Source organism: Uranotaenia lowii, chromosome 3, assembly GCF_029784155.1.
Source record: "Uranotaenia lowii strain MFRU-FL chromosome 3, ASM2978415v1, whole genome shotgun sequence".
NCBI classification, from domain to species: Eukaryota; Metazoa; Arthropoda; class Insecta; order Diptera; family Culicidae; genus Uranotaenia; species Uranotaenia lowii.
In genome coordinates, this window is record NC_073693.1 from 331,023,092 (window position 1) to 331,050,473 (window position 27,382).

The 27,382-nt window shown below is 35.8% G+C and overlaps 1 protein-coding gene across 1 annotated transcript in view; it reads left to right on the top strand.

The window, feature by feature from the left end:
* LOC129757632 (neuropeptide CCHamide-2 receptor-like) overlaps positions 1-26,727 on the top strand; it is a 143,163-nt gene extending 116,436 nt beyond the window's left edge. Inside the window, exons 3-6 of the mRNA XM_055754902.1 lie at positions 18,167-18,386; positions 18,853-19,022; positions 19,114-19,428; positions 25,433-26,727. Of these exons, the coding sequence (XP_055610877.1) occupies positions 18,167-18,386; positions 18,853-19,022; positions 19,114-19,428; positions 25,433-25,673 (946 nt within the window). The 3' untranslated portion in view covers positions 25,674-26,727. The remainder of the gene's footprint in view (positions 1-18,166; positions 18,387-18,852; positions 19,023-19,113; positions 19,429-25,432) is intronic.
* Positions 26,728-27,382: the final 655 nt, after the last annotated feature.

A 27,382-nucleotide genomic window follows, 5' to 3' on the forward strand; every position in this document is an offset into this window, starting at 1 on the left:
ACCTAAGAAATGATAGAGAAACTTGTTTGCAGCAAAAAAAAAACGAAGAAAAACATCATTCGTGGCCAAAAGTTGGCGTATTTTTGAAAAATAATGGCATAGGCCATCTTACCCCACTGGTGCGTCTTGTACAGTTTTCCCCTATCTGGTGTGGCTTTAGATATGAATCAATCAAAGCAATACTGGTGGGTTATGGTAAATTGAATTCAAGTCCACTTGTTAAGCAGCTCAAGGAAGATCAAATTGATTAGATAAAATCCAAATTTCTGACTCTTCACATCAGGAGTTGATTCCACAGTTTGTCTTTGTCGAAATAATACCTATTAAATATCACCGGTTTCTCAAACTATTAGTTCCCAAAAAGCTTGAATTCTTTTTGAAAGTTTCTAATTTTCCAGGATTTTTTTGCATACTGTACTTTTTTAAAACAATTTCTCTAAACTTTACTAAAAACGAAAAATTTCCGCTAAAGAATGTTGTTCTGATTAAAATTTTCCCGAAAATTGCTGGTGGTAATCTACGCATTCATTGAAGATTAAATGTAATATTCAAAAATTCAACTGAACGACTTTATTTGTTCAATAGCCTATAATAAGTTAAATCTGATCCCGAAATCTGCAATCTTTCGCCGAGAAGTTTTCTAGCATTTTCTCAACATTTCCTCAAAGCAACTAGGTATGGCAGTGAGAAATGTTTCACCACTAGAGGATGTCTCATAATGTCTAAGATCGATTTAAAATGAAAAGTATAAAGACAATTTCGGAGCAATTTTTTTTTTCACTTCTATGTTCTCTATAGTCTTATTATACAGTGAATCAATTAAAATTAGATTCCAGACAATCGCTGATACGCTTCATCACAGACTGATTTGCAATGATTTTGAACCACTTTTGTCCAGTCTTTTGCGAAGTTTTCGATAGAATCTGTAGGCTTCATATGTTTTCTCAAAAACGATTCGGTAAGGGCCTAAAAAGTTTCTATTGATCTTGCTTGAGGGCGATTTGACGGATTCATCTGTTTCCGTACGATCTTGGCTTTATTAGAATGGTACCAGGCCATCGTGTCGTTTGAGAAGTGAGCTGATGAAAAATCTGGCCAAAACAGTACTGGGTGATCGATCAATGGAAGCAGGTTGTTTTTGACTCAGTTTCTTCTGCTTTGTATATGGGAGTCGGAGTTTGGCATTCGTCAGGTGCGGTCGCGTTTTTTCGTGCTCCTACGCCGCTTGATTCTAAAACGTTTTATTGAATTATTTTGTGATTGGTGGTGGCATTGAGTGTGATTCGGCAGAACAAAGAAAGAAATAGATTTCAAAGTTTTCCGAAATTTTGCACCAGAAGAGAATGTTTCATAAATTCGTTTAATTTGATCGCGTTTGGTAGAAGAAAATATTAGAGTAAAGAAAGTAAACTCGGTTCGATTGCCACAAACAAATAAATTTGAACGCGAGTGTAAAACCTTTCTCTAAGTGCCGGCGGCTTCGGATATTCAAATAGAATCGAAGATAAATATTAAAAAAGAAGTTGTGATTGAGAACTAAATTAAGTGTAAAAAGTGGAATTAGTTGCAGATGATTTTAGTTGAAAATCGCATGAAAAAATTTCAATCGTACCGATTGGGAAAATAAGGTAAAACCAACTAGATAGTGTCGAAATGCCGGGCTTCGGAACATGCTGGAACATGTATGGCGGCAACAGCGAGCTAGCGGCTTGAAGCGACCCCGGTGAGATTGTTCCTTTTTACATTTTTTTTCATTATTTTTTTTAATTAGTTTGAACTTAATATTATAAGATTGCTTTAAGGACAACGACGAGGCCTTGATTTACATGTACAAGTTATGTACGTCTACCCTTTCGTCGGGGTTTTGATAATGTTCTCTTCATGTGTCCAATGCATTCTGATCGAAGCAAGCGGGGACAAATTTTATCCAGCCAAACCTTTTTTTATTCTTCCTTTCTAACACAGTCATGTGTGGGTGCATCCGTTCTCATTTAGCTCAATATTCCACGTGTGAATAGTGGCTCAATTATTTCTTGCGTATGGCATATTGACGCGTTTCACATGTGCGTTTCTTAATTATGTTCGCCTGCCGAACGCATCGGAGTGTCATCGGCTTATGTGTTTCTATGCGTGCCGAAATTTGTTTCTCGGGAAACTCAAGATTATCGCAACACCTAAACAAAATGAAAAGTTAATTGCACCAAAAAAGATGGTCTTTTGCGAACTACGATTTACATTTTTTCAAAACTGATCATAAGATTTCATATTCATATTTCATATTACAGACTTTTGAGTGACATATGTGGAATAATAAATAATAAAATGTTGCATCTTATGATAAAGTATCAATCGTTCTTCAATTTAAAACTTATTTTCGCTTTTCAAATATTATATTTTGAACTTTCAAATAAACTTAATAATCCAGTTTAAAGCATTTTATCGATAATGAACATTAGAAAATAGGTGCAAATTGTATCAGCATGCATTGGAAACATTTCCATAAAAATTACGGTTTTTTGTTTCAAGGTAGGAATGGTTAAATAAATCGTTTAAAGTATTCATCATTTGAGGGCATTTTAATTTTTTTTTGTTATTATAATCATTTAAAAAGTATTTGGACGGTTTAGTTGGAGTCTACATCATGGGAAGCATTATTATTCACAAAAAAAAAAACGACTCTGAAATTCGATTTACTAATTACTACACGCTAATATTTCAAGTTTCATTGATTTATTTATCCATTCATTTTGTCTAATTACAATGCTCAAGATTTTAAATCCTTTTTCATGTTTGATGTTTTCTGGCTTTGAAATGACATTTTCTCTATTTCAGCACATTGGAATACCAGATTACTGTCGCAGTTTTTACCATTGTCAGATATTCATTTCCACTTCAGCACATTTTGGGAACATTGATCGAATCAAAGCAATCGAAAGATTCGTTTTAATTCAACCACGGTACCGTGGTTGAATTAAAATAATCTTTCGATTGCTTTGATTCAGTTGAATCATTCAACCAAGTAGGCTCATGCCACAACAGAGTGAACATTGATTGGATGTTTAATAATTATTAATTATGTTTTCATAGAATAATATGCATAAATTTCTTACAGGTTTCAGCTCAAATTGTATGATTATTTTCAAAATTTCTCCTTTCACAGGCTTGTGTTTTAACAATAGTTAATTTTTTAATATTATTAGCATTAATAGTTAATTTTTTAATATTATTAGTTAATTTTTTAATATTATTAGGTTTATACTTAGTCTTAGCATGACTTAGTCTTGTTGTTTCACTCGATAACTGGATGATTCTTTTTGCTTTAGTTGGCATATTTTGTAATTCCAACATACAAATATTATTCCACTTTATTTCTGTTCATTCATTTATTCATTGCATTGCTCATTAAAATTTCAAATTTAATTTTGATTCAGTAGTTACTGTTATTTATCTGGTTTTTTGTACATGTTATAACAAATTCATTGTTTTTTTTACATTTCGTCGAGATTATGTCAGTGATTAATCCCAGTTTACACTGGGTTACTCTGTTCGATGCGACGGGTTGGGTTTGTATGGCTAGTTGTAAAAGTTCTTGAGTGTATTTATTATATTTTTAATTACGTTACATTGAAATTCATGTAGTTTCCAGCAATCGAGATAGACGAATAGGCGATTTACATTTTCAGTGAAATCAGAACGGGAATGCCTTCCACTTAAGTTGTAATTTTAGCAGATTTATGGACATTTTTCTGTTAAAACTTAACTTTAAAATAGTGCAGTTTCCTTTTTACAGGTCATTTTTACGTTTATTACCCACCGTGTTAAATCCACCAATTTCCTTTATAATAAAATAATGCTGCCGAAAAATGTGTTGAAAACTGAATTATAAAATTAATGTTGATCTTTAGATATTATTAATATTCTATTGAAAAATTAAGAAACAATTTTTGTTCCAGGACTATTTCAAATTTGCTCATATAATCCAATTGTTTATCTTTCTTTTCAACAAAGTTGTCGTTGTATGTTTATCATCGTTAATTTTTTATTTCCTTATATATTTGGCTCTCAATCTTGTATTCTGTGTATATTTTTTATTTACTCCTAATATTAATAATGCATTAACGACATGGTAGAACATGAAAATTTACCTTTAATTCCATACAGGTAGTGTCGGAGCATGGATGGACTTTGCAATCAATACTTTATTTTCAACTATTTAAGAAATACCTAACGATACTTTTATTACAGGTCTGATAAGCAATTACGTATTTTCTTCATACATTATTTTTTCAATATTTTCTATATCTTTATATCAACCAATAACAGCATGATAATCATAAATGAATAAAACCATAAACTAAATACGTGTCTATCTTTTATTGGACATATTAGGGTGCCAATTCTATATAGTTAGGCAATTATATTTAATTTGTATCTGGATATGTCAACAATAAAAGGTGGAAAGTCTAATCATAATTACATGACCCAATTGGTCATGCAGCTATGATTGGGCGGGGCTTATTGGCAATGAAAGTAGCCTCGGGATGTGCAGTTGCCATTCTGAAATGGGTTACTGGAATTTCAATAGAGCTAACACCACCAGCACCCGCGATTGGACAATGTTAATGAAATAGATTAACATTGGCTCTTTTGCATAACATACCTGCCAGCTCAGGGGGTCGTTGGATGGATAATATATACATACATATATATACAGTTTCTTCTGCTTTGTATATGTCTTAAGACCCAATCTTACCTTGTTAAGAAGGACAGTGCTGAAAGGAGAATCACGTTTTCAGAAACATCCTAAACTGAGCCAGTTTTCTTAATGACGTAAGCACGCACGACTTTCCGGTTCAAAGTTTTGTCCACCGGACCCAGTTTCCGCCCTGATTTTTTTCCACGAATCCGCTTTGCGTTTCATACTTCCGAATCTAATTTCAGACCGCCCCAATGCTTACTGTAGGAGAAGGATCCTAGAGCATGAGCAAGTGATTTTTTCCGAGGATTTCAATAATGGTTGTTTGAACCACCGCACGTTTCGGAAAATGGAGTTATGGCTGTTTTTACCCTCAATTTTGAACCAAATGGATTGTATCCTTTGTGATTTTTTCCGAGGAATCCAACGTAGGCTGTTTGAGCCACCGCACGGATTGGGAACAGGAGTTATGGCTGTTTTACCCTCAATTGCCCAACATTTTTCAAATACCTCAGAAAAAGCATGTTGAGACTTGATAATTTTGAACCAAATGAGTTGTATTTTCTGGAGTTTTTTTTTCCGAGGAATAGAATGATGGCTGTTTGAGCCGCCGCACAGTGGTCCAAAACCCAGAAAAGCTGGCAGAAAGTCGATTTTTGAAGCACTCATAATCATCTATCCAAATATTTCATCGTGTTCCGGCATTCTCAAGCTTCATGAAACCATGGAAATGATAGTCATAAGTTTACCCGTTTAGGAGTTCTCAAAGAAATGTTGAGAAAAGTTTGAATATTTTTTGAAAATTTCGCAAAGATTTGCTTACATTGGAAACCGAATATATATTCAAATGGTGAAAATATTTTGCTTTGCAATTATTTTTATATTTTTGTGAGGCATTTTTTACACATTATGTAATAAAAATTTTTGGTTTGGAATAAAGTTGAAATTTTTTATATGGAATCTAGCTCCAAAAAACGATATATATTCAAAGTTTTTTAACTTCAAATAGAGATTAAAAAAGTTGAAGAGGTTGTAATCATGCTACAACCGTGAAGTGAGCGTAGAATTACGATAACTCTCTATGGTAAACTTATTTCTGTATTGATTACAAAAACAAAAAGATTGCAGTATAATGAAATGCTTAGAACTAATGTCAAAATGACATCATCATTGCATGTCATTTCAAACTGTGATGGCAGCAAGCTTGAATAAAATGTCACGAAAACATGTCCTTTCAAAATTTCATGACATGCTCTGTCAACATTTCATGACATGTTATGTCAAATTGTCTTGCCAAAATGTCATGTCAAATTTCAATGTCATGTCTACATTTAATGTCATGTCGACATGCAATGCCATGTCGACATGCAATGCCATGTCAAAATTGTATGTCATCATATCATGTCAACATGTCATTTAAACTTGGCATGTCATGTGAAGATCTCATGAAGATGTGAAGATGTCATGCCAACATCTCATATCAAAATGTTATGTCAAAATGTCATGTCAAAATGTCATGTCAAAATGTCATGTCAAAATGTCATGTCAAAATGTCATGTCAAAATGTCATGTCAAAATGTCATGTCAAAATGTCATGTCAAAATGACATGTCAAAATGTCATGTCAAAATGTGATGTCAAAATGTCATGTCAAAATGTCATGTCAACATGTCATGTCAAAATGTCATGTCAAAATGTCATGTCAAAATGTCATGTCAAAATGTCATGTCAAAATGTCATGTCAAAATGTCATGTCAAAATGTCATGTAAAAATGTCATGTCAAAATGTCACGTCAAAATGTCATCCCAAAATGTCATGTCAAAATGTCACGTCAAAATGTCATGCTAAAATGTCATGTCAAAATGTCATGTCAAAATGTCATGTCAAAATGTCATGTCATGTCATGTCAAAATGTCATGTCATGTCAAAATGTCATGTCATGTCAAAATGTCATGTCATGTCAAAATGTCATGTCATGTCAAAATGTCATGTCAAAATGTCATGTCAAAATGTCATGTCAAAATGTCACGTCAAAATGTCATGTCAAAATGTCATGTCAAAATGTCATGTCAAAATGTCATGTCAAAATGTCATGTCAAAATGTCATGTCATGTCATGTCAAAATGTCATGTCATGTCATGTCAAAATGTCATGTCATGTCAAAATGTCATGCCATGTCAAAATGTCATGTCATGTCAAAATGTCATGTCATGTCAAAATGTCATGTCATGTCAAAATGTCATGTCAAAATGTCATGTCAAAATGTCATGTCAAAATGTCACGTCAAAATGTCATGTCAAAATGTCATGTCAAAATGTCATGTCAAAATGTCATGTCAAAATATCATGTCAAAATGTCATGTCAAAATGTCATGTCAAAATGTCATGTCAAAATGTCATGTCAAAATGTCATGTCAAAATGTCATGTCAAAATGTCATTTCAAAATGTCATGTCAAAATGTCATGTCAAAATGTCATGTCAAAATGTCATGTTAAAGTGTCATGTCAAAGTGTCATGTCAAAGTGTCATGTCAAAATGTCATGTCAAAGTGTCATGTCAAAATGTCATGTCAAAATGTCATGTCAAAGTGTCATGTCAAAATGTCATGCCAACATGTCATTAACTCCGCTGGTTATCTTTGATATTCCTCCGCTGTTAGTCGCCACCACCGCTGCTAGTCGCCAGCACCGCTAAATCGTCATGTCTGCTGCTGAACCATCCTTCTGCTTCGCTGGCTTCCTCTAAACTAACTGCAAAACGATATCTGCGTTGGATTACCACTGGTGGGGTCCAAACGCAGATCGAATTGCAGGAGAACTGTTCACGACGACGAGCAAAAAGAAACTGAAACCGAGACGCTGGCGCCCCGTTGTTTTTATACTTTTCGTATACATGGAAAATCAAAACTCATCAAGAGGCGGGGCATCCGTGTTTTCTTTCTTTTTCTCTTTTTTTGTTTTGGGTTGGTGATGACGTCATAATCCTTTAGATAGGATGTCTTTGAAAGAGGCGTTTTTCGTGACGCGAGATTCGATCGCAAATTTCAATTTGCCCCCCTATAGTGTTGCCGTAAGACGTAATTCTACGTCAAAAAAACTCCACATAACTCCTCTCTAATTTTACGTTGGATAGATTCCCACATTTCTGGACTACAAAATATTGCAAATTGGGCTGCCTTTTTTTGCCATTTTTTGAGAACGAATTCAAAGAGTTGAACTACTTTTTTCTTCAAATTTGACTTTCGAGCCAATAACTTCCAGATTCACGAACTAAGTTGATGTTTTATTGGATCTCCAGGTTGAGTTTTCTAAAAAATCCATTCATAAAACATCCTTTTAATATTTTGAAGCACTATCAGTATGAATTTCTGTGCAATTTTTTTCAATTAGGACTAACTCCCAAAACACAATCAAATGACGGTTTCACAAATATTCTTCCGATTACTGAGCAAATCATAGAACCCTTTTTTGCTGGTCAAAATTCATGAGAATCAATTGAAACTCGAAAAATAGTTTAAAACTTTTATGGTATTATTTGAAAGATATGCAATATGAAATAAAATCGAAAATTAAAACTAAAAGTTAAATAAAATAATTAAGAAAATATGAAGCACAAGTTTGTTTTTCTCGTTTTAAATGTAAATTAAGTGTTTTGTGTTAAACAGCCATTGATAGAATGGATGATCATTTAAAAAGAAGCCAATATACTTTCATTTCGAAATCATTCCGAAATTTCGAAATCGATCAGTTTTTGCGAAAATGTTAAATATTTTTCAACTGTCATAAAAATTCTAAATTGACTCATTTATAAATGAAAAATTAAAAAAGTAATCAGCACCAGAGCGTTGTCAAGTCAATCTGTTTCGATTAAATTTCATATGTATTGTAACTTTGAGATAATTTGAGATGCAATGAACCTTTCTAGGATGTGAGAGATTTTGCAGCAATCATTAGGAACATTTTAATACGAGAATTTACTTACTGAGCTTCAACAAATTTTTAAATTCTTACAGTAACAACAACAAAAAAGCAATTTATCAGAAAATATGAAAATAATATGTTTTTTTAGTGATATTATGATTATTGAACAACTTTAAAAGGTTTCAGAGCGAAAAATGTTGAAATCAGACTTTTTGCCAGGTTTTTTGAGAATTGGACCACTGTGCGCCGCACGCTTCATGAAATGGAGTTATGGCTGTTTTACCTTCAATTCCCCTACATTTTCAAATTGTTAAGAAAACGCATGTTCGGACTTGAAAATTTTGAACCAAACGAGACTTATCTTATGCAATTTTTTCCGAGGAATCCAATGAAGGCTGTTTGAGTCACCAGACGCTTTGGAAAATGGAGTTATGGCTGTTTTTACCCTAAATTCCCCTACATTTTTTTCTGAAATCATAAAAAATGTAGGAGAATTGAGGGTAAAAACAGCCATAACTCCATATTTCAAAGCGTACGTTTATTCAAACAGCCTTCATTGGATTCCTCGGAAAAAATTGCATAAGATAAGTCTCGTTTGGTTCAAAATTTTCAAGTCTCGATTATTTCAAAATTATCGAATCCAAACATGGTTTTACAGAACTTTTAAAAAAATGAAATGAAATTGAGGGTGAAACCGCCATAACTCCTATTTCCGATGCGTGCGGTGTGTCAAATAGGCTTCGTTGCATTCCTCGAAAAACATCATACATGATACGTTCCATTTGGTTCAAAATTTTCAAGTCCGAACATGCTTTTTTCTAAAATCATTGAGAAATGCAGGGGAATCGAGGGTTAAAACAGCCATAACTCCATTTTTCAAAGCGTGCGGTGGCTCAAACAGCCTTCATTGGATTCCTTGGAAAAAATCACACAAGATACGTCCCAATAGATTCACAATTTTAAGTCCGAACATACGTTATCTTAACAATTTGAAAATGTAGGGGAATTGAAGTTAAAACAGCCATAATTCCATTTCATGAAGCGTGCGGCGGCTCAAACAGCCATCATTCTATTCCTCGGAAAAAATTCCACAAAATACAACCCATTTTGTTCAAAATTATCAAGTCCCAACATGCTTTTTCTGAGGTATTTGAAAAATGTTGGGCAATTGAGGGTAAAACAGCCATAACTTCTGTTTCCAATCCGTGCGGTGGATCAACCAGCCTTCGTTTGATTCCTCGGAAAAAATCACATAGGATACAACCCATTCGGTTCAAAATTTTCAAGTCCGAACATGTTTTTTTTCTGAAATCATTGAAAAATGTAGGAGAATTGAGGGTAAAAACAGCCATAACTCCATTTTTCCGAAACCATTATTGAATTCCTCGGAAAATATCACACAAGATACGTCCCAAATGATTCAAAATTTTCAAGTCCGAACAAGCTTTTTTCTAAAATAATTGAAAAATATAGGGGAATTGAGGGCAAAGACAGCCATAACTCCATTTTCTGAAGCGTGCGGTGGCCAAAACAGCCTTCATTGGATTCCTCAGAAAAAATAACGATAGGTCTGTTTTCGTTCGAAATTCTCTGGTTCAAATCAGTATTTTCTGGAATGTTTACAAAATATAGGGGAATTAGGGGTTAAAAAGGCACTATACCTCCGTTTGTAAGCTTGTGCGGCGTTTGAAACTATGTCCAATCGATTCTCCGGAAATTTTCACAAAAGGAAACTATAATTTCATAGATTTGGGTCATGTAGGACGAAAGATATTAAACACCAAAAATCTCGTAGTTGGGGAACGCCTCCGTTCGGGATGTGTCTAAGAAGCTGCACCTAAGCCGAAGTTTTGTCCAGAAAACCAAATCTAAGGCTGGGCTTCGAGCGTTCGAGGAGCAGAACAAGTTCGCCAAAACCCGTGCCAGGAAGTTGTACCTGAAGGCCGACTTCAAACAGATCCCCGGCAATCTGTTTCTCACGGCCAAGGATAAGTTCAACGTACCGGAGCATATCCGCACTCAAAAGATGTACACATTTGCGAATAAATTCCTGGTTTAGCAAGCTATCTGCAGGTGCAGCAAGCAGAGTGCACCTTTCTTGACCCAGGACATGATGAACGGACAGGTGTACATGAAAGAGTGCTTCCAAAAGCGGCTGCTTCCTCTCCTTTAGGCCAACACCAAGTCCCAATAATCTTCTGGCCGGATTTGGCCTCATACCACTACTCCAAAGACGTGCTGAAGTACTATTCGCACAATAAGGTCAATTTCGTGCCAAAAATGTTCAACCCTCCAAACACTCCGGAGGTCCACCCCATCGAGAAGTATTGAGCGATTATGCAGCAGCACCTTCTTAAACGACCTAAGGTAGTGAAGACAATCGAGAAACTTACATGGGTTTACATGCAAAAAACGGTTGGTTCACAGGTTGTGCAAAATCTTATGGCTGGGGCTAAAGACAAGGTGCGGGCATTTGCGGACTGTAAAAAAATACGAGTAAAATGGTAAAATGAAGTTTAGTAGTAATTTTTTTAATCCCTGAAAGTTTGATGGCAATCGGATGAACACTGGAATTTTGCGAATCAATTTTGTGTGTGGCAATTTCATCGTAGACACCCTTTACGTGTCGCTCATAGATTGCCGATATTACTGTCGTTATAATATTACCCTGTTACAATTCTGTAGACAGAATTCGGTACTTATCGCGCGCAAAGTAATCGCGGATTCGAAATAGATCCGCGGTGGAAAGAGGCCAATAACGATTTTGGTGGTTGCCGAGTTGTGATGAGCGTTGATCACGACGAAAAGTTGAAAAAGATTTCCAAAAGTGTTTCGGAGCACTTAGTTGGTACCAGCAAACACGAGGTTGAGAATTATTCCCAGGCTATGAACCTGCTAAATAACCTGTTCGCGAAGGATATTTTAAGTTGTGACGAATCAAGTTTCAAAAAAGAAGATTTTGAGCGGTTAAACACAAAGGACTCTCGTAATAAAAATCGTGATGGGGAAAGTAAACGTAACACGATGGATAGCGCATCGTTATATGTTACATCTATTGATCGATGCCTTGAAATCGTTAACAAAAGAAAACTTTCGCCGATTTGACGTGCGTGATGTTAAGGACATTGTGGCTCCGTTTGACCATGATGTTCCTACCGCGCCAACGGCAGAACAATGGCTCGAATCTATCGAGAAAGCTGTGGCACTCGGCTGGCGTGGATGCTACAATGTTTCATAGTGAATCTGCAAGGTGCTGCGAAGCTTTGGTTCACCAGGGCTACTGTGAAAACATGGGAAGATATAAATTGAGTTTAGTGAAGGAGTTCCAAACTTCGGTTGATGTTGTGAGTATCCATCAGACAATGATGAACCGAAAAAACTGCCAATCAAGTCACTATAAAGTATATTGTTTCTGGTCTCGAAGATCTGTACGGCACGTTCGATCAGTTTGACTCTCTACCTGAGCTTTTGAATCAGTTGAAGTGGGTAGCCGAAGTGAAACAATTGAAGCCGATGGAATTGTCTCGTGGATTTTTGTCGAAGCCAACTGCGAGAGGAGAGACTACATAATGTATGAAGTGTTACCGATGTAGTGGTGTTGGCCTTGTAGCAGTAACGTGTATTGTGAAAAAAGGTGGGAAGGTCAATGAACGTCGAGTGTTTTCGATGCAATGAGAAGGGGCATTTCGCCTTCGATTAGCCACCTTGGTAGAAAGTGGTCGTTAATAATAGCTACCTGATTGCCGATATTCCTGGAGTTCGATTCAGCCAGAGAAGAACGTCGTCTTCGCGACTGATATGAATGCTTCAGAGGAGACCAGCGACGACAAGGAAGACATCGACGATGACCTCGTCTGTCAATCTGGAGACGATTAATTGTTCCGCGGATATCATCAGATTCCTATGTCCGTGGACCGTAGAAGATTGACTGCCTTCTCGACCCCGATTGACCACTACGAATACGTGAAGATGTCATTTGGACTGTCCAATTGTAATGCAGTGTTCTTGAGGATGATCGATGCAGTTATTGCTCCATTCCGACGGATGGGTTTCGTGGCGTAAAGTTCGAAAAGTTGCTGAAGGCAATATCAGAAAATTGACTATTAACGAATCTAGAAAAGACGCAGTTCTTGATGAAAAAAGTAAACTTTTTGGGCCACGAAATCAGCGCCGGTGAAATAAAGCCAGGGCACGATAAAATCAGTGTTATTAAAGACTTTCCAGTTGCTAAAGCTTAGTTCTTTTAGAAATGGGACACTTTCTTTTGCTAATAGTTCACTTACTAATAATCGGAAATTCTAACTTTTTACAGCATTTTGCTGCCTGTGAAAAGTACTATCAATCCTAGTTTTTTTCCAAAATTCAGAGTTCACGTGTTTTCGAGATATTTACGATGTAAGAGAAAATGAAAAAAATAGTTTTGCTCAGTTTCCTTCAAAATCCGTCATTATTAAATCGATAGCTGACAAAACCGTTCATTATTCAAAGAAAAACTGTATGTGAGTGTAGGAAAAGTATGCAAACACTGTCGAAAATGTCTACAAAGTTCAAATCAAGCATTGGAGTGAAGCACCCCAAGCAACCAAAAGTCTCGTTAAAATGGTCGAACACAGCTTAATCAGCATAATCAATGTGCTGAAGTTCGTTTTATTCAGCCCAAAATTTAAGTTCTTATTGAAACTTTAAAGTTCCATTACAGATTTGAATGGCATTCTATTCAGCCCACAAGTAAACGTTTAATCAGCAAAAACAAAAAATAATTCTCCTCTCCTCTCTTACTTTGGTCATCACCAGCCCATGTGGTGCTGCCGGTTTCTCGGCATCCATCTTTATTCCTCCCCCAATTGATCTTATTTAATTTAATGCTTTGTTTTTAACTTCGTGTGATACATGCCGGCACGCACGCCAGTTCTGCTACACAATTATTTGATTCGCTTACTCAAGCAATCAAATAACTTAATGGAAAAAAATAGTCCTGGTACCAGATTTGAACCCGATCCTCCGAGATGATAGCCAAACACGCTGCCACGACGCCACGCCTAGATGTTGCCTTGCCGGCAGCTAAAATTCGAAGTGGTTATAAGCTTCCTAGAATACCAGCCCAGTAGCCCAGAAGGGCAGCCAGCGGCCAGCAGCAAAGACGCATGTTGATTATTACTTACAAACATTACGAAACGGCATATAAATCAATCATCCGTTAAAAAAATATCGGTTTAAAAAAATGGAACTCCATGTTTATAACCGTTAAGCATAAATTATACAAATTCTTGAGTTTAACTTGATATTGAATTAATGAACTGTTTCAACTGACTTTCTATGTGTGATAAATTCGTAGAAAGTAAATACAGTTGGACGAAATTTCATAAATTCAAAATATTTACTCTTTTCAAAAACAATCATTTGCGAGATAGCTTTAAGTTGTTTTGAGTAGGAGTTTCAAAATAAATTATACATTTTAACAATTTTCAAGCTAAAAAAAATGATTTATTTATTCTATGCCCTTTGGTGATGTTCGTTCACATTTCATATTCATGAAATGGCGGACATGTCTCAAAAAAGGCTATTTGAGGAACTTTATGGAACTTGAAGTTCACAGAAGGCTATTTGAGACCTAATTTGTAACTTTTATACTGTGTGGGTGCGATTGACATGTCACAAAAATAGCTATTTGAGGAACTTTTTGGAACTTCAAGTCCATAGAAGGCTATTTGAGGAACCTTTTGTAACTTTCATGTTCACATTTGAGAAAATTCGGTACCAATTCTCTTTAGAACCTTTGTTCAGCGAAATTCGAACTTGGGAGGCACGAGTTTAAGTAGATATGAGACTTTTGGTTGCTTGGGACATGATCGGCAACTACGGTTAAGGGTCATCAGGGAAGTCAAGTCACATACCAGCATTTTTAATATTGAATAAGCGAAAAACTAAGTGTAGATTGTTCAAATGTCCAAAAAAAATTCTCTTTTTAGCTGAAAGTGTTGACTAGTTATGAGTTTATGAGTCATTCAAACCTAACCTCACAACAAGTTTTTTGCTAGTTCCAGAGCTCGTAAGCTGTGTAGCCAGTACCGAGGTTATGAGACAGATGATTTCTGATGAACGACAAAACTTATGAAAAGAGAAGTATTGGACCAAATAGTAGCAGAAATTGAAGGAGGAGGGGGCAGCCACCCAAAATATAGATTAGACGAAGAGAAAGTTTGAAAAACTGATCAAAATCATGACTGAAGTAAAGTAAAGAAATTTCATACAAAAAACGATAAATATTTTTTTTCAAATTTTTTCATGAATTATCATAAATTTACTTTTATTTCCTTCATAGAAAGTATTCCGATCAAACAAATGGTTTTTGAGATACACGCATTCGTAGCTGTCCCATTTCTAAAAGAACTAAGCTTTAGTAGTGTACGCGACGTGAGAGAGTTTCTAGGCCTGGCGAACTATTTCATACGTTTCGTGAAAGAATTCAGTTGGGTGGCCGAACGATTAACACGGTTTACAAAAAAGACGCTGATTTACTGTGGAGTGTTGTCCAACAATCGGCTTTAGAGAGACTCAAAGTAATGATGTACGATCCAAAGAAAGAGATCGAGCAAGTACAGCTATAAGTTAAAGGCGTTAGCTGTAGTGGAGTCGGTGGAACGTTTTCGGAAGTATGTGCTGGGCCGTCATGTGAAGATGGTTACCGACTGTGATGCTGTTAAGAAAACGGCGAAGAAGCAAATACTGCTTCTTTTGGGAAAGTGGTTGCTGAAGCTGTTGGAATACGACTATGAATTAGTTTATCGCAAGGGTAAGAAGTTGTAGCATGCCGACTGCTCGAGCCGAAATCCAGTGGAAGATCCCGTGTGTGAGGAGCCCGAACCCGTAATGGCCAGTGTAATGGAAATAGATATTGCCGAGGATGAGTGGCTAAAACTTTTGCAGCGAGAAGACATGATCGTGAACGTGAGCTGATGGCGATTCTGTACGCCCAATCTGTCGATAACCGGGGTAGGCAGATCCATAATCGATATTACCTGCAAAGTGACGGTATCATGCGACGATGCAGTGATGGCCTCAAATGGGTGGTCCCTACACGTGTGCGTTGGAGTATTGCACGTAGCTTCCACGATGACTTGGGCCATAAAGGTGTTGATAAAGTGTACAGAGCGATCAGCCGCGATCTTAGGTTTCGTCGAATGAAAAACTATTTGAAGCAATACATAGCCTCCTGTGTGTACTGTGCTTACGTGAATAGTAAAAGTTGGACAAAAGAAGGTCTATTGCACCCGATCGAGAAAGTGTCGATTCCATTTGATACGATCCATTCAGATCACCTAGGCCCGTTTGTTCGCTCCTCTCTGCATAACGAGCACATAATAGTATTGGTCGACGGTTTCACAAAGTACATCGTATTGAAAGCTGACAAAACCAGTGATCCAAATGTTGAGTGATGTGTTTACGACGTTCCGTAAGTCGAATCGCATAATAACTGATCGCGAAATTCGAAGAGTTTTGTGGGAAGACCGAAAACAGTCACGTAAAAGTAGAAGTTGGAACCCTTCGGGCTAACGGGCAGGCGAGAATCGCAACGTTTTGCACTCGATCAGGTGGACGGTGAAGCATAACGATAGAAGTTGGGATAAGCACCTCCGCTTGATCTAGGGGAGACTGAATGCTATGGTGAACGACTTTACGAAGGTATCGCCGAATTCGATTCTGTTTTGTTACCATCCACAGGACATCATGAAGAATCATTTGTTGATAATGTTTGCTTCCGAAGTACCTTCGGGACGTTCCGAGGAAACGCTTCTTGTCGTTCGGGACAAAATCCAGAAAGAACAACAACGGCAGAAGATGCACTTTGATAAACGACGCTGACTTGCTAGGCAGTACGAGGAAGGCGATCTGGTGTTGGTAGAGAACGATGTGCAAGCCACGGGTCAGAGCAAGAAGCTGGAGCCTCGCTACAAGGGGCCTTTCATCTTCGAGAAAGCGATCGGCAAAAATCTTTACCTGATTGCCTTCCTGGAGTTCGATTCAGCCAGAGAAGAACGTCGCTATCTTCGTGGTCGAAAGGATGAAGCCGTGGTCCGTGAATGCTTCAGCGGAGGGCAGCGACTACGGAAAGACATCGACGATGATCTCGTCTGTCAATCTGGATTGGTCAATTGGTTATTGCCGAGGCGGAAAAAAAGCTATGGTGTCCGTTGTAACAGTGAATACTTAAATGCTTATTGGATACACCCTAATAATTTTTATGACAAATATCTGCCGAAGTTGATCCTTGGTTCTTGGAAATCTATATAATTGATTATTTTTTTTGAAAAACGAACACAAACACATACAGGAACTCAATGAAACATGATGTTTCCTCGAAGAGATTCCTTTTTCTTAACTCTAATCGTACATCTTTTGAGGATATGATGGCTAGCATCTTACAAATGCTAAAACCACCAACCCACCGAAAAGTGTACTATGTATGCCGTGACCGGGATTCGATCTCATACCCCCTGGCTTAGAATACTTGAAGGCTATCCTCTACGCCGCGGGCGGCGGCATTATTGAAACATGCTTTTAAAGTCAGTTAAATTTTTACCACAGAAAACTACGCGTCTCTCTTTGATTGCCGATTTCATTCATGTTCTATTCATGTTCTATTTATTTTCTATTCATGTTTTATTCATGTTCTATTCATGTTTATGGATAGTAGTTGGGGTTGCTCGTTACTACCACCTTCTCTGGCAATTAGCTCAAAAACCTTTTTTTTTATCAAATAATACACAATCGTTTGTAATTTACATTATCAATCCGACGTTTTAACATTAAACAATATTTTCATAAAAAATTACTATGAATGACTCCTTTTTCTTACATTTGGCCCAAAAATTATTATCAAGAGGAGAGATAAATTGAGAATTTATCTCTCCTCTTGAAAACCACAGAGAGTGGTACACAAAATGGTAATACAAAATTTGGAAAAGATCCGGTTCGGTTTTTGGCATGGATATTGTTTGTTAATTACTTCGAGCATCGAAGATGCACTGAGTAGGATGATTTTTTGTTCAACCTACATCCTACTTGTTACCATATCGTTCGTCAACGTTCACGAACTTTCTCAAGATTAAATTTCATTATCTTCATTAGCAGCACGCTCGTCACCAATTGGATGCTTGAATTTGATAATCTTGGAGGGCATCTGGTAGAAGCATAATTCGATGTCATTCGACGTTTTTTTTTTTACGAGCTGCGAGGATGCTAACCGGATTAGCATCAAAAGTTCGTCACATTTTCGGAGAAAGAGTTGAATCTCAAGAGCTGCCACCACCGCCCATCTTGAGTTTATGGATTTCATTAGCCGGGATAAACTTATTGGCACTGTGGGAATGCATAAATGGGATGGATTGTCTATAATTAGATGGTTAGAAATTCAAAAGTTAATAATTTTGAAGAAAAAATTTCTATGCTTTCAATCGAGAAAATTTTTAAAATAATAGTTATAGAAAAAGAAATTTGTGAAAAATCGAGTCCTGTTGACTAATCGACTTGGTTTTTCTATTGCTTCCAGGTACATATTTTCGCTGGCCCTGGCCGATTTGCTGCTGCTTCTCGTTTGCGTCCCGCTGGCATCGCTCATCTACACTCTGGAAAGCTGGCCGTGGGGTGTAACGCTGTGCCGGATAACGGAGTGCTTCCGGGAGATCAGCATCGGCGTATCGGTATTCACACTGACGGCCTTGGCCGCGGACCGGTACTGTGCCATCGCCAATCCACTGCGGAAGCTACAGGTGGGTTTGTAGGAGGAAATTTAGTCTAATTATTATTGGACAATTTGCGCCGGAGGGTCCGGTATTTTACCCAAAATTTCACCAAAGCGTGGTCTTGTTCTCTATTAAAGGAAGTTTTTAATGGAATAATTTAACGAAGTTTTCTTGTAATGATACGTGTGGGGAAAATCTGGGATGCAAAATCGTGATCGGGAATTTTTAGTCAAATTAGAAACAGTCTGTTTTGCTCACCAACCAAGTGAGGTGATGCGGGATTTCGGATGTGTGCTTAATAGGGTGGGGCCTTTCAAAGCCAAAATTTTACAGCCCCTAAAATCGATAGATTTATCTATATAAGAAGCTTTTGTGAAATTTGATGAGTTTCTGAGATCCCTCGGCGCATTTCTGTAACGATAATGAAGAAATCTCCGGGAATCATCTACAAAATCACATACCGACCAATTTAATTATTTTCCTCCGTCCTCAGACCCGTCCTATAACGGTCATCGTGGCCGTTTTCATCTGGCTACTGGCCATCGCTCTTTCGATTCCATCGGCAACGATTGCCGACGTCGTGGTGGTGGAAATTCCGAATAACACCATCGAGTATTGTTCCCCTTTTGGGCAACGGTCTAACGAATCAGTCATTTATTCCAAGTAAGTTTTATTCGTCAATCCCACAGCTCCGGAATTCGGAATCAGATCTCTAACAATCCGGGTGCATCATCTCCCCGTTTTTCTCGCACAGATACAAGACGGTCATCAATTCGGTGGTTTACTACTTTCTGCCGTTGACGATCATCGCCATCCTGTACATCCTGATGGCGTACCGGTTGCACGTGAGTGCCCGGGACATGCCCGGTGAAACGTCCGGTCCCCAGAGTAGGTCCCAGGCTCGGGCACGGCGTCACGTGGCCCGGATGGTCATCACCTTCGTGGTGGTGTTCATCATCTGCTTCCTGCCGCACCACGTGTTCGCGTTGTGGTTTCATCTGAGTCCGAATGCCCTGTACGAGTACGATTATTTCTGGCACATACTGCGCATCACGGGGTTCTGTTTGAGGTGAGTTCCAATTGAGATGAATTGATTTTTGGAAATTGAGCTGATGGAAGTTATGAGGACTGCCCTCATTCAATGAACAGATTTTCTCAAAAAAATTGTGTGAATTTTTGCAAAAAAAAACTATGAAATTATGACAAAAATGACAAAAATGACAAAAATGACAAAAATGACAAAAATGACAAAAATGACAAAAATGACCAAAATGACAAAAATGACAAAAATGACAAAAATGACAAAAATGACAAAAATGACAAAAATGACAAAAATGACAAAAATGACAAAAATGACAAAAATGACAAAAATGACAAAAATGACAAAAATGACAAAAATGACAAAAATGACAAAAATGACAAAAATGACAAAAATGACAAAAATGACAAAAATGACAAAAATGACAAAAATGATAAAAATGACAAAAATGACAAAAATGACAAAAATGACAAAAATTACAAAAATTACAAAAATTACAAAAATTACAAAAATGACAAAAATGGCAAAAATGGCAAAAATGACAAAAATTACAAAAAAAAATTAAAAATTTCAAAAATTTTTTTTTTAATAATTTAAAAAAAATTGGAAAATATTGAAAAAATATTGGAAAAATATTTAAAATGACAAACTTATCCCAGTTCCAGAATTCCGATCAGAATATGAAATTCCAAATTAGATTTTTTTTTATTCTGGTGGTTTTGGTCCCATTTTTTCAAAATCAAAATTATATTCCAGTTTTTTTCGGATTCTGTATCCAGTTTTGCATTTTTGATTTTTTGTTTACATCATCATTAGAAAAAAAATAACCCTGGTTCAAATTTGATTTTGCATTTTAATAAAAATTTTGTTAATATTTTTTTAATCTTAAATGCATTTTCAATATTAAGATTAAAGATCTCTGAATATGAACAAGAAAAAAAAATAGAAACCATCTTGAATTTTTGCTCATCATTAAGATACGAAATTCTCTTAGGGGAGAGGCGGGCTATATGCGCATATTAAGGAAAGCACTCATTTTCTCCCATATGCCAAAAGACAGGAGTCTGAAAACTATATACACGTGAGCGGACATCTGTTTTATATTAGTTAGAGCCATTTTTCTGTTAAAATCTCTTACAGTTTTTGTGAAAATAATTTTATAATAAAAGAAGTCAGAATAGCCGATTTCCGAAAATGGCGGGCTAAATGCGCATATTTATTTTTTTAGCTACATTTCATTAACACTTGCAATGTTTTGATATTATTCAATTGAATATGGTAGAAACGGATGTTAAGCATACGTAAAGACTGAGATTTTGGTGAAATTTTTTATATCACTAGTTCTTTTGCATGAAACATAGTTAAGTATGCGATATGGCCATATTTCATGGTAATATTTTGTTCATATCGTATTTTCATCGGATCAGTATGAAGTTCTTCTTTTTTCGCTGTAAGATCGTGATTTGAGCGTAGATTTAATTTTTAAGTGATAGAAAGTAAAAAATTTATAAGACTAATCTATTTTTCTTAATATAGGCATTAAACCTGCCTTGATATGGGCATTCAGAACCTGTCTCTTATTCCAATATCTTATCATTTACAACTTTGTCAAAAGCTTCAATTTGTTGAATTTCCGATTTCCAGATGAACAAGAAATAAAAACCATTAAAACTTTTATTCACAGAATCTGTACGCACGATAATTAAAGTTCAATATATTCTAACAAAACTGACAAAAATCTTGTTTAAATTTTTAAATTTTTTCGGCTGTATATAACAATTTAATTTTTTCATGCCATGTGTTAAAAGCGTATTACCCTCAAACTGCACTGATTAGATATGATGAATCTCCAGCCATATCGTCAATCGGCTGTATGCGCATATTACCCAACATGCGCATTTAGGAACACTTCCCCCTACTTGCAAGTCAGATAACAAATGGAAATCTTTAACAATGAATTCTAACCCAAAACATGAGAATCTATTTTGAAGATTCATGATGAATGATTGACAAATTTCACTTCTTGGCTCATATCTAAAATTCTTACCTGCAATTGATACCGATTTTTTTTTGTGTATTTCAGAAATAGTATTGAAATTTGGAAACAGAATCAAATTTCAAATTCCGATTCGGAATACATAAAATTTTATTTATAAAATCGATTATTAATTAGAAGTATTCGCTGATATGAGAGAAATTCACGTAAAAATCAGTAAAGAATGCCATAATCTCTTAGTGTATTGAGTAATTTTTTAGTATAGCAAATTTTGAAGAGCCAAATTTCGAACTAGAATCTTAAATTTGGACCTAGTTTGCGAGATTCAAATTAAAACTTTAAAATTTCAATCACCTTTACTTTAGAAAATTTGATTTCCAATTTAAGAAAATTAATAAAGTTTAGTAAATTTATCTTACTTGATTTAAGCATAGAGTTAGTTTTTTCCAAAAAAATTAAGGCTTTCTTAAAAAATTTTTGTTTTGTCCGAATAATCCCAGATTCTTGAGCAAATTCTTAGTTTTATATCATCGATGAAAGTAAATTCCCTATTTTGTTATTGAAGGTATTATTATACAAATTAAACTTACCATTTTAACAATTTTAAAACGTATTTTAAAACTCACTATTCAATATGAAAAATTATTTATGTAAAAGAATTTAAAAATGAATCATGAATAATCAAAATATTACAAATATAATCTTCAGTCCATGTACTGTTTGAGCAATTATATCATAGAAAAATGTAAATCAGTCTCCCAAAGCCCTTCCATGAGGTTCTTCCTACAGTGCAAGAGATTACTTTATAAAAACACTGGAATTTTGTGGCCTTTCGTTAAAAAGTGCCTCATCACTTCAATTTAAAATAAATCGAACACTTCATGTTTCCTCAAAGAGATTCCTTTTTCTTAACTCTAAGCCTACATCTTTCGATGATATGATGCCAATCTAATGACCGTTGGCTTGTAGACTTGAAGGCTATCCACGGACTGCAGCAAAACGAATGCTCCTAATAATCCGGAAACATTTTCACAGAAAAAAAATTGTATTTATAATCCTTCGTTATAAACAAACACCAGTATTTTTAACTGAAAGAACAACTAATATTTTGCCGCAGCCCGTGGCGTAGAGGATAGCCTCTAAGATCATGTAATGATACCAATAACTAAATTTCGATTTTTTCGTAAATCATTCAATTTTCAATAGATAATTTGTAAATATTTTTCATGAAGAGTTATGTAACTCAGATAGTTTAAATTTTTGTTTCAATGTATAGGATCAATTCCATTCTTATTGAAGAAGAATTTTTTTTAACTTTATAAGGCCGAAACAAATTCCAGATCCTTCTTCTGTCACTCGGAGTTTGAACATCGCGAGGGGTGAGGGATAGTAAAAAAATGTCGCAAAAAACTAATAAATTGATATAGATTGCACGAAAGCTTGTATTCAACAAAATTGCATACTATATCCCGGTCGGACACAATCTCATGTGTTCGACCCGTCCGTGTTTCAATGTGGGTAGGAATGCGATGGGTTTCTTCATCGCTTCCTATCAACGTTGAAACGGCGCGCGGCAAAGAATCACGCAAGTAGTTCAAAAGCTGTTCACAAAACAAAAGCCCTGCTCACATTTTCACCAACTATTCAATTTCTTCTACCCAAAGCGCTCTAGCTTTGATCTTTCCACCTATAATACTTTCATGTTCTTTATAAATATTCTACCTTGAATTTTCACAACTCGCCGAAATGCCAAAAATTAAATAAGGATACTATATATTTGCACAAAACCTATAAATCAAGTTATTTTTTATCAAAAAACTTTCATCTTCCACAATTTGTTTATTGCTCTTGTAATCTTTCGAATAGGTATTTGATAAATTTTTTGAAATTTAAATTTTATTTATTCCCCCCTTCGGGATTTTTGGAAATTTCGAAATGAGGGGGGGGGGGGGGGGGTGACAAAAGCGTGAGTTTGGTGTGATAATAAATTTTTACGGCCTTATCAGTGAATTTTTATGTTCTCTTAGTGAGAATATTTCAAGATTTTGAAAAATATAGATGGATTGAAGAACATTAGAAGAAAACTATAGGTGTTGGAAATGAGTGGGTAGAAATTTTTAAGAGGCATTTTAAAGCCATACTTCACATTTTTTTTAAATTTTGAAAATCCATCTATTATTTTCGAAATCTTGAAATACTCTCACTAAGAGAACATAAAAATTCACCGATAAAGCCGTAAAAATTAATAATCAAAGTGTTTTAAACATTTGCAAATTTTATCCAAAGGGGAAAATTGAAGAAAATTCAGATGATCTGGAGAGTATATTCTCTTATAAAATGCCTAGAAATTTTCACCAGAAAACCTTTTTTTAAAGAGATGCGATTTTTTCCTCAATAAGATTAAGAACATTTTCGTTATGAAAATCTTATTATTTATGACTTTTATACATTTGCAATTCCTCAAATTTTAAAGCTCAATCAATTTAATACATTTCAACAATCGGGACCTTTTTTCACTGGAAGGAAAACAAAACACAAATTGAACACCATAGCAACTTATACTTTTGCACTCAGAAAAAATGAAGCAGGCTGAAAATGCTGGGTAGAAAGTGAAATTTCGATAAATTTGTCTACGTGTCATTAATTACGTGGAGTAATTTTTGAATGCTAGCGCCATCACTACCAGTGTATCAATCACTTACTAAGCAGTTAAGATATGCAGTTTATCAGTGGTTATAGCATTTGTGAGATACTAGCCATGATATCCTCGAAAGATGTACGCTAAGAGTTACGAAATAAAAAGGAATCTCTTCGAGGAAACATCAAGTTTCATTGAGATCCCGTAAGTGTTTGTGTTCGTTTTTATAAAAAAAAAAAAATGAGTACAACATGACCACAGACAGCTGTTATTCTCTTCTAATGCGTGTGACAGAAAACGAACATGAATATACTTCCGTTACTTTTGACTTATCTTTATAGAGGATGACTAGTTTTTATGCACTTTTTTTTGAAGAAGTTAGCCTTTTTTTATTGGTCTCGGTATTAACCGGAACATTCATTAAAATCCAAATCTATGTAAATGTATAAAAGGCTTGTTCAATGGAAGTGGAAACTACTGAACCGATCGACGTGAAATTCGGCGTGGAGAAGTTTTTTGAGTTTGATTCCTACGAAATTTGAAGGCCCTTTCCTCTTTATCCAACAAACGAAATCGAGTGTCCAGTCAGTATGGTCAGTGCTTAACTTCATTGAATATAAGTTAAAATGCATAATTTCAGGTTTAAAAAAAACCTACAATGTTGGACTAAGAATACACTAGTTAGTCTTCATTTCTCAGAGTCGATTCGAAGAAACATTTTTGTACCTAGCCATGCATAATGAAAGCTTATCAGAAACCGAAATCATGTTTAACCATTTAAAGCAAGTTTGAATTAAATGACTTTCGGTTTTCGCATTGTAAGATAGTACCTACTCTTGACACTTATATCCTACGAAACTTAACTAAGCTCTTTCTGGTATGGATGATTTAATATTTTCACAGGTCATTTGCTGTCTTTCAAAGACACATTTGTTATTTGAATTAATTCCTTAAAGGGAGAGTGGAATTAGAACATACTTATTGTATGAAACTCTAAATCGAGTTACAAATAAATTCCCCCTCCCTGGATTACATTTGCACTCTCCGGAAAGAAAATGTCTGAAATTGTTTATCATCTGCTATGTGTTTTTAATAATGCACAAAAAATCCTTATCAAATGTTAGATAGATTATTAAGTTAATAAAAATGTTAACTGATCAAACGGGCTTGTGATATAGCTCAGTTGTCAAGTCTGTTGTCTCCTGAGCCGATGTCCGCGAGTTCGAGCCCAAGAGCAAACATCGAACACAGTTGTACCGGATGAGTTTTTCAATAACGATCCGCCAACTGCACCGTTGATAAAGTCGCGAATGCCATAAAGATGGTAAAACGACTATAATCGAAACAAAAAAAAAAAGTTAACTGATCAAATGAAATCCCTTTTTATCTTTCCTCCGCAGCTTCCTCAACTCTTGCATAAATCCGGTGGCCCTGTACTGCGTGTCCGGTGTCTTCCGGCAACACTTTCACCGGTACCTATGCTGCCGGCATACTGCGGTTCAGCGACGGATCGGAATGTCCTCGGCGGGAAACGCCTGTGAAACGAGCTTCGTGTCGACAATCCGCCGCTCCCAGCACAATCACCACAACAGCATCCGCAAGTCCCTGTCGGTCCATTCGGTTCAGAGCACGAAAAGGTGAGAAAGCGTCCGGCTGACGGTTTACTTCCAGGATACCGGAAACGGTCGCGGTGGGACTGGTGTTGATGGATCGTCCGCCGGAAATGGCATCAGCCGGAATGGTGGATCATCAACCAAGGGTGGTCGGAAATGATGGTTCGGAAAGCGGTCCCCGGCAGGTCGTCGGTCCCCGGCAACGACGCTAGAGAATCGAATCGACGAAGAGACACCCAGCCGGATGTCCCAAGAGGCCGAGTACGGAACCGTAGCGCGGACCTAGCTCAATTTCCGTTCCGGCAGCAGAAGCGAAAGAGGTCGGAACGAGGATATCTTTACAATCGACTAATTCAATTAGTAGGAAAATCCTTGCAAACACTCAAACAAACTCGAACGAATTTACTCTATATAGGCTGTCCTCACGATGTGAAAAGGGCAGAATAGCAGCGTATCATCCAGTCAGAGGCGTATTTTTAAGGAAGATCATACGTAAGTGATGAAAAAAAATCCAAAATCGTCATTCTACTGTAGATAAAACTCAACGGATCAAAGTTTTGATTTATTCTAACAAACATAAACTTTTCCAAACCTTAATCGGATAATTTACAAAAACATTAACGGTGTCTATTCGAATACATAGTTTTATTTCAACAGAATCGCCATCTCTGAAGTTTAAACATACCTACGACTCAAGTAAAATTTCAAGTTGCCTATGCTCGCAAAGCAGTTCAATGTTGATACGAATCACAAACTCTATGGGGCTGTTATAAGAGTAGCTGCAAAATTGGCAAAATTTACACAATTGACATTGGACAGAACTTCCATAATTGACTTAAATGACAAGATTAAAAAAAATGGCAGAAAAAATGAGCAAATTGACAAAAATGATAAAATCAAGAATGACTTAAATGATCGAAATAACAAAAGTGACGAAAATGACGAAAAAAATAAAAAAATTTGAAACGACAGAGATCACAAAAATTACCAATATGAAATTGACAAAATTTGTCGACATTGACAAAATGACTAAAATGCCAAAACTGACAAATTTAAATATGAAAAAAATTTACAGAATAAGAATAAATGACACCACTGACTATATTGACTGGATTGCACAAAAAAAATGTAATATTAACAATATTGACAAAATTTGGAACATTAAAAAAAATGAAAAAAATGTTTAATTTGATAAAATTGAGAAAATAAACAAAATGTCATTTTTATCATTTTTCGTCTAATTTGTCAATTTGATCAACTTTGTCAACTTGGTTAATTCAGCCAATTTTGTGAATTATGTCAGTTTTGATAGTTTTGTCATTTTTTTTTTCAATTTGTCGATTTTGTCATGTATGTCGATTTTGTCGATTTGGTCAGTTTTGTCAAATTGGTCAGTTTTGTCAATTTTGTCATATTCATAAATTTTATTAGTTTGTTAATTTCGTCCAATTTGTTTTTATTATCATTTTTGTCAATTTTGTAATTTTTTTCATTTTTGTCAGTTTTGTCGTCTCTGTCATTTATAGCCCATTTTGCGATTTTCATAAATAAAATCAATGTGTCCAATTTTGTGAATTTGGTCAATTTTGTCCAACAGTCTTTTTTGCAAATCATGTGAATTATTTTAGACAATTTCATCAATTTTGTCATAGCCGGCATTTTGTCATTTTTTAATATTTTGTCATTTTAGAGATTTTGTGATTTTTATCATTTTTGTAATTTAGGAATTTTTTTCTT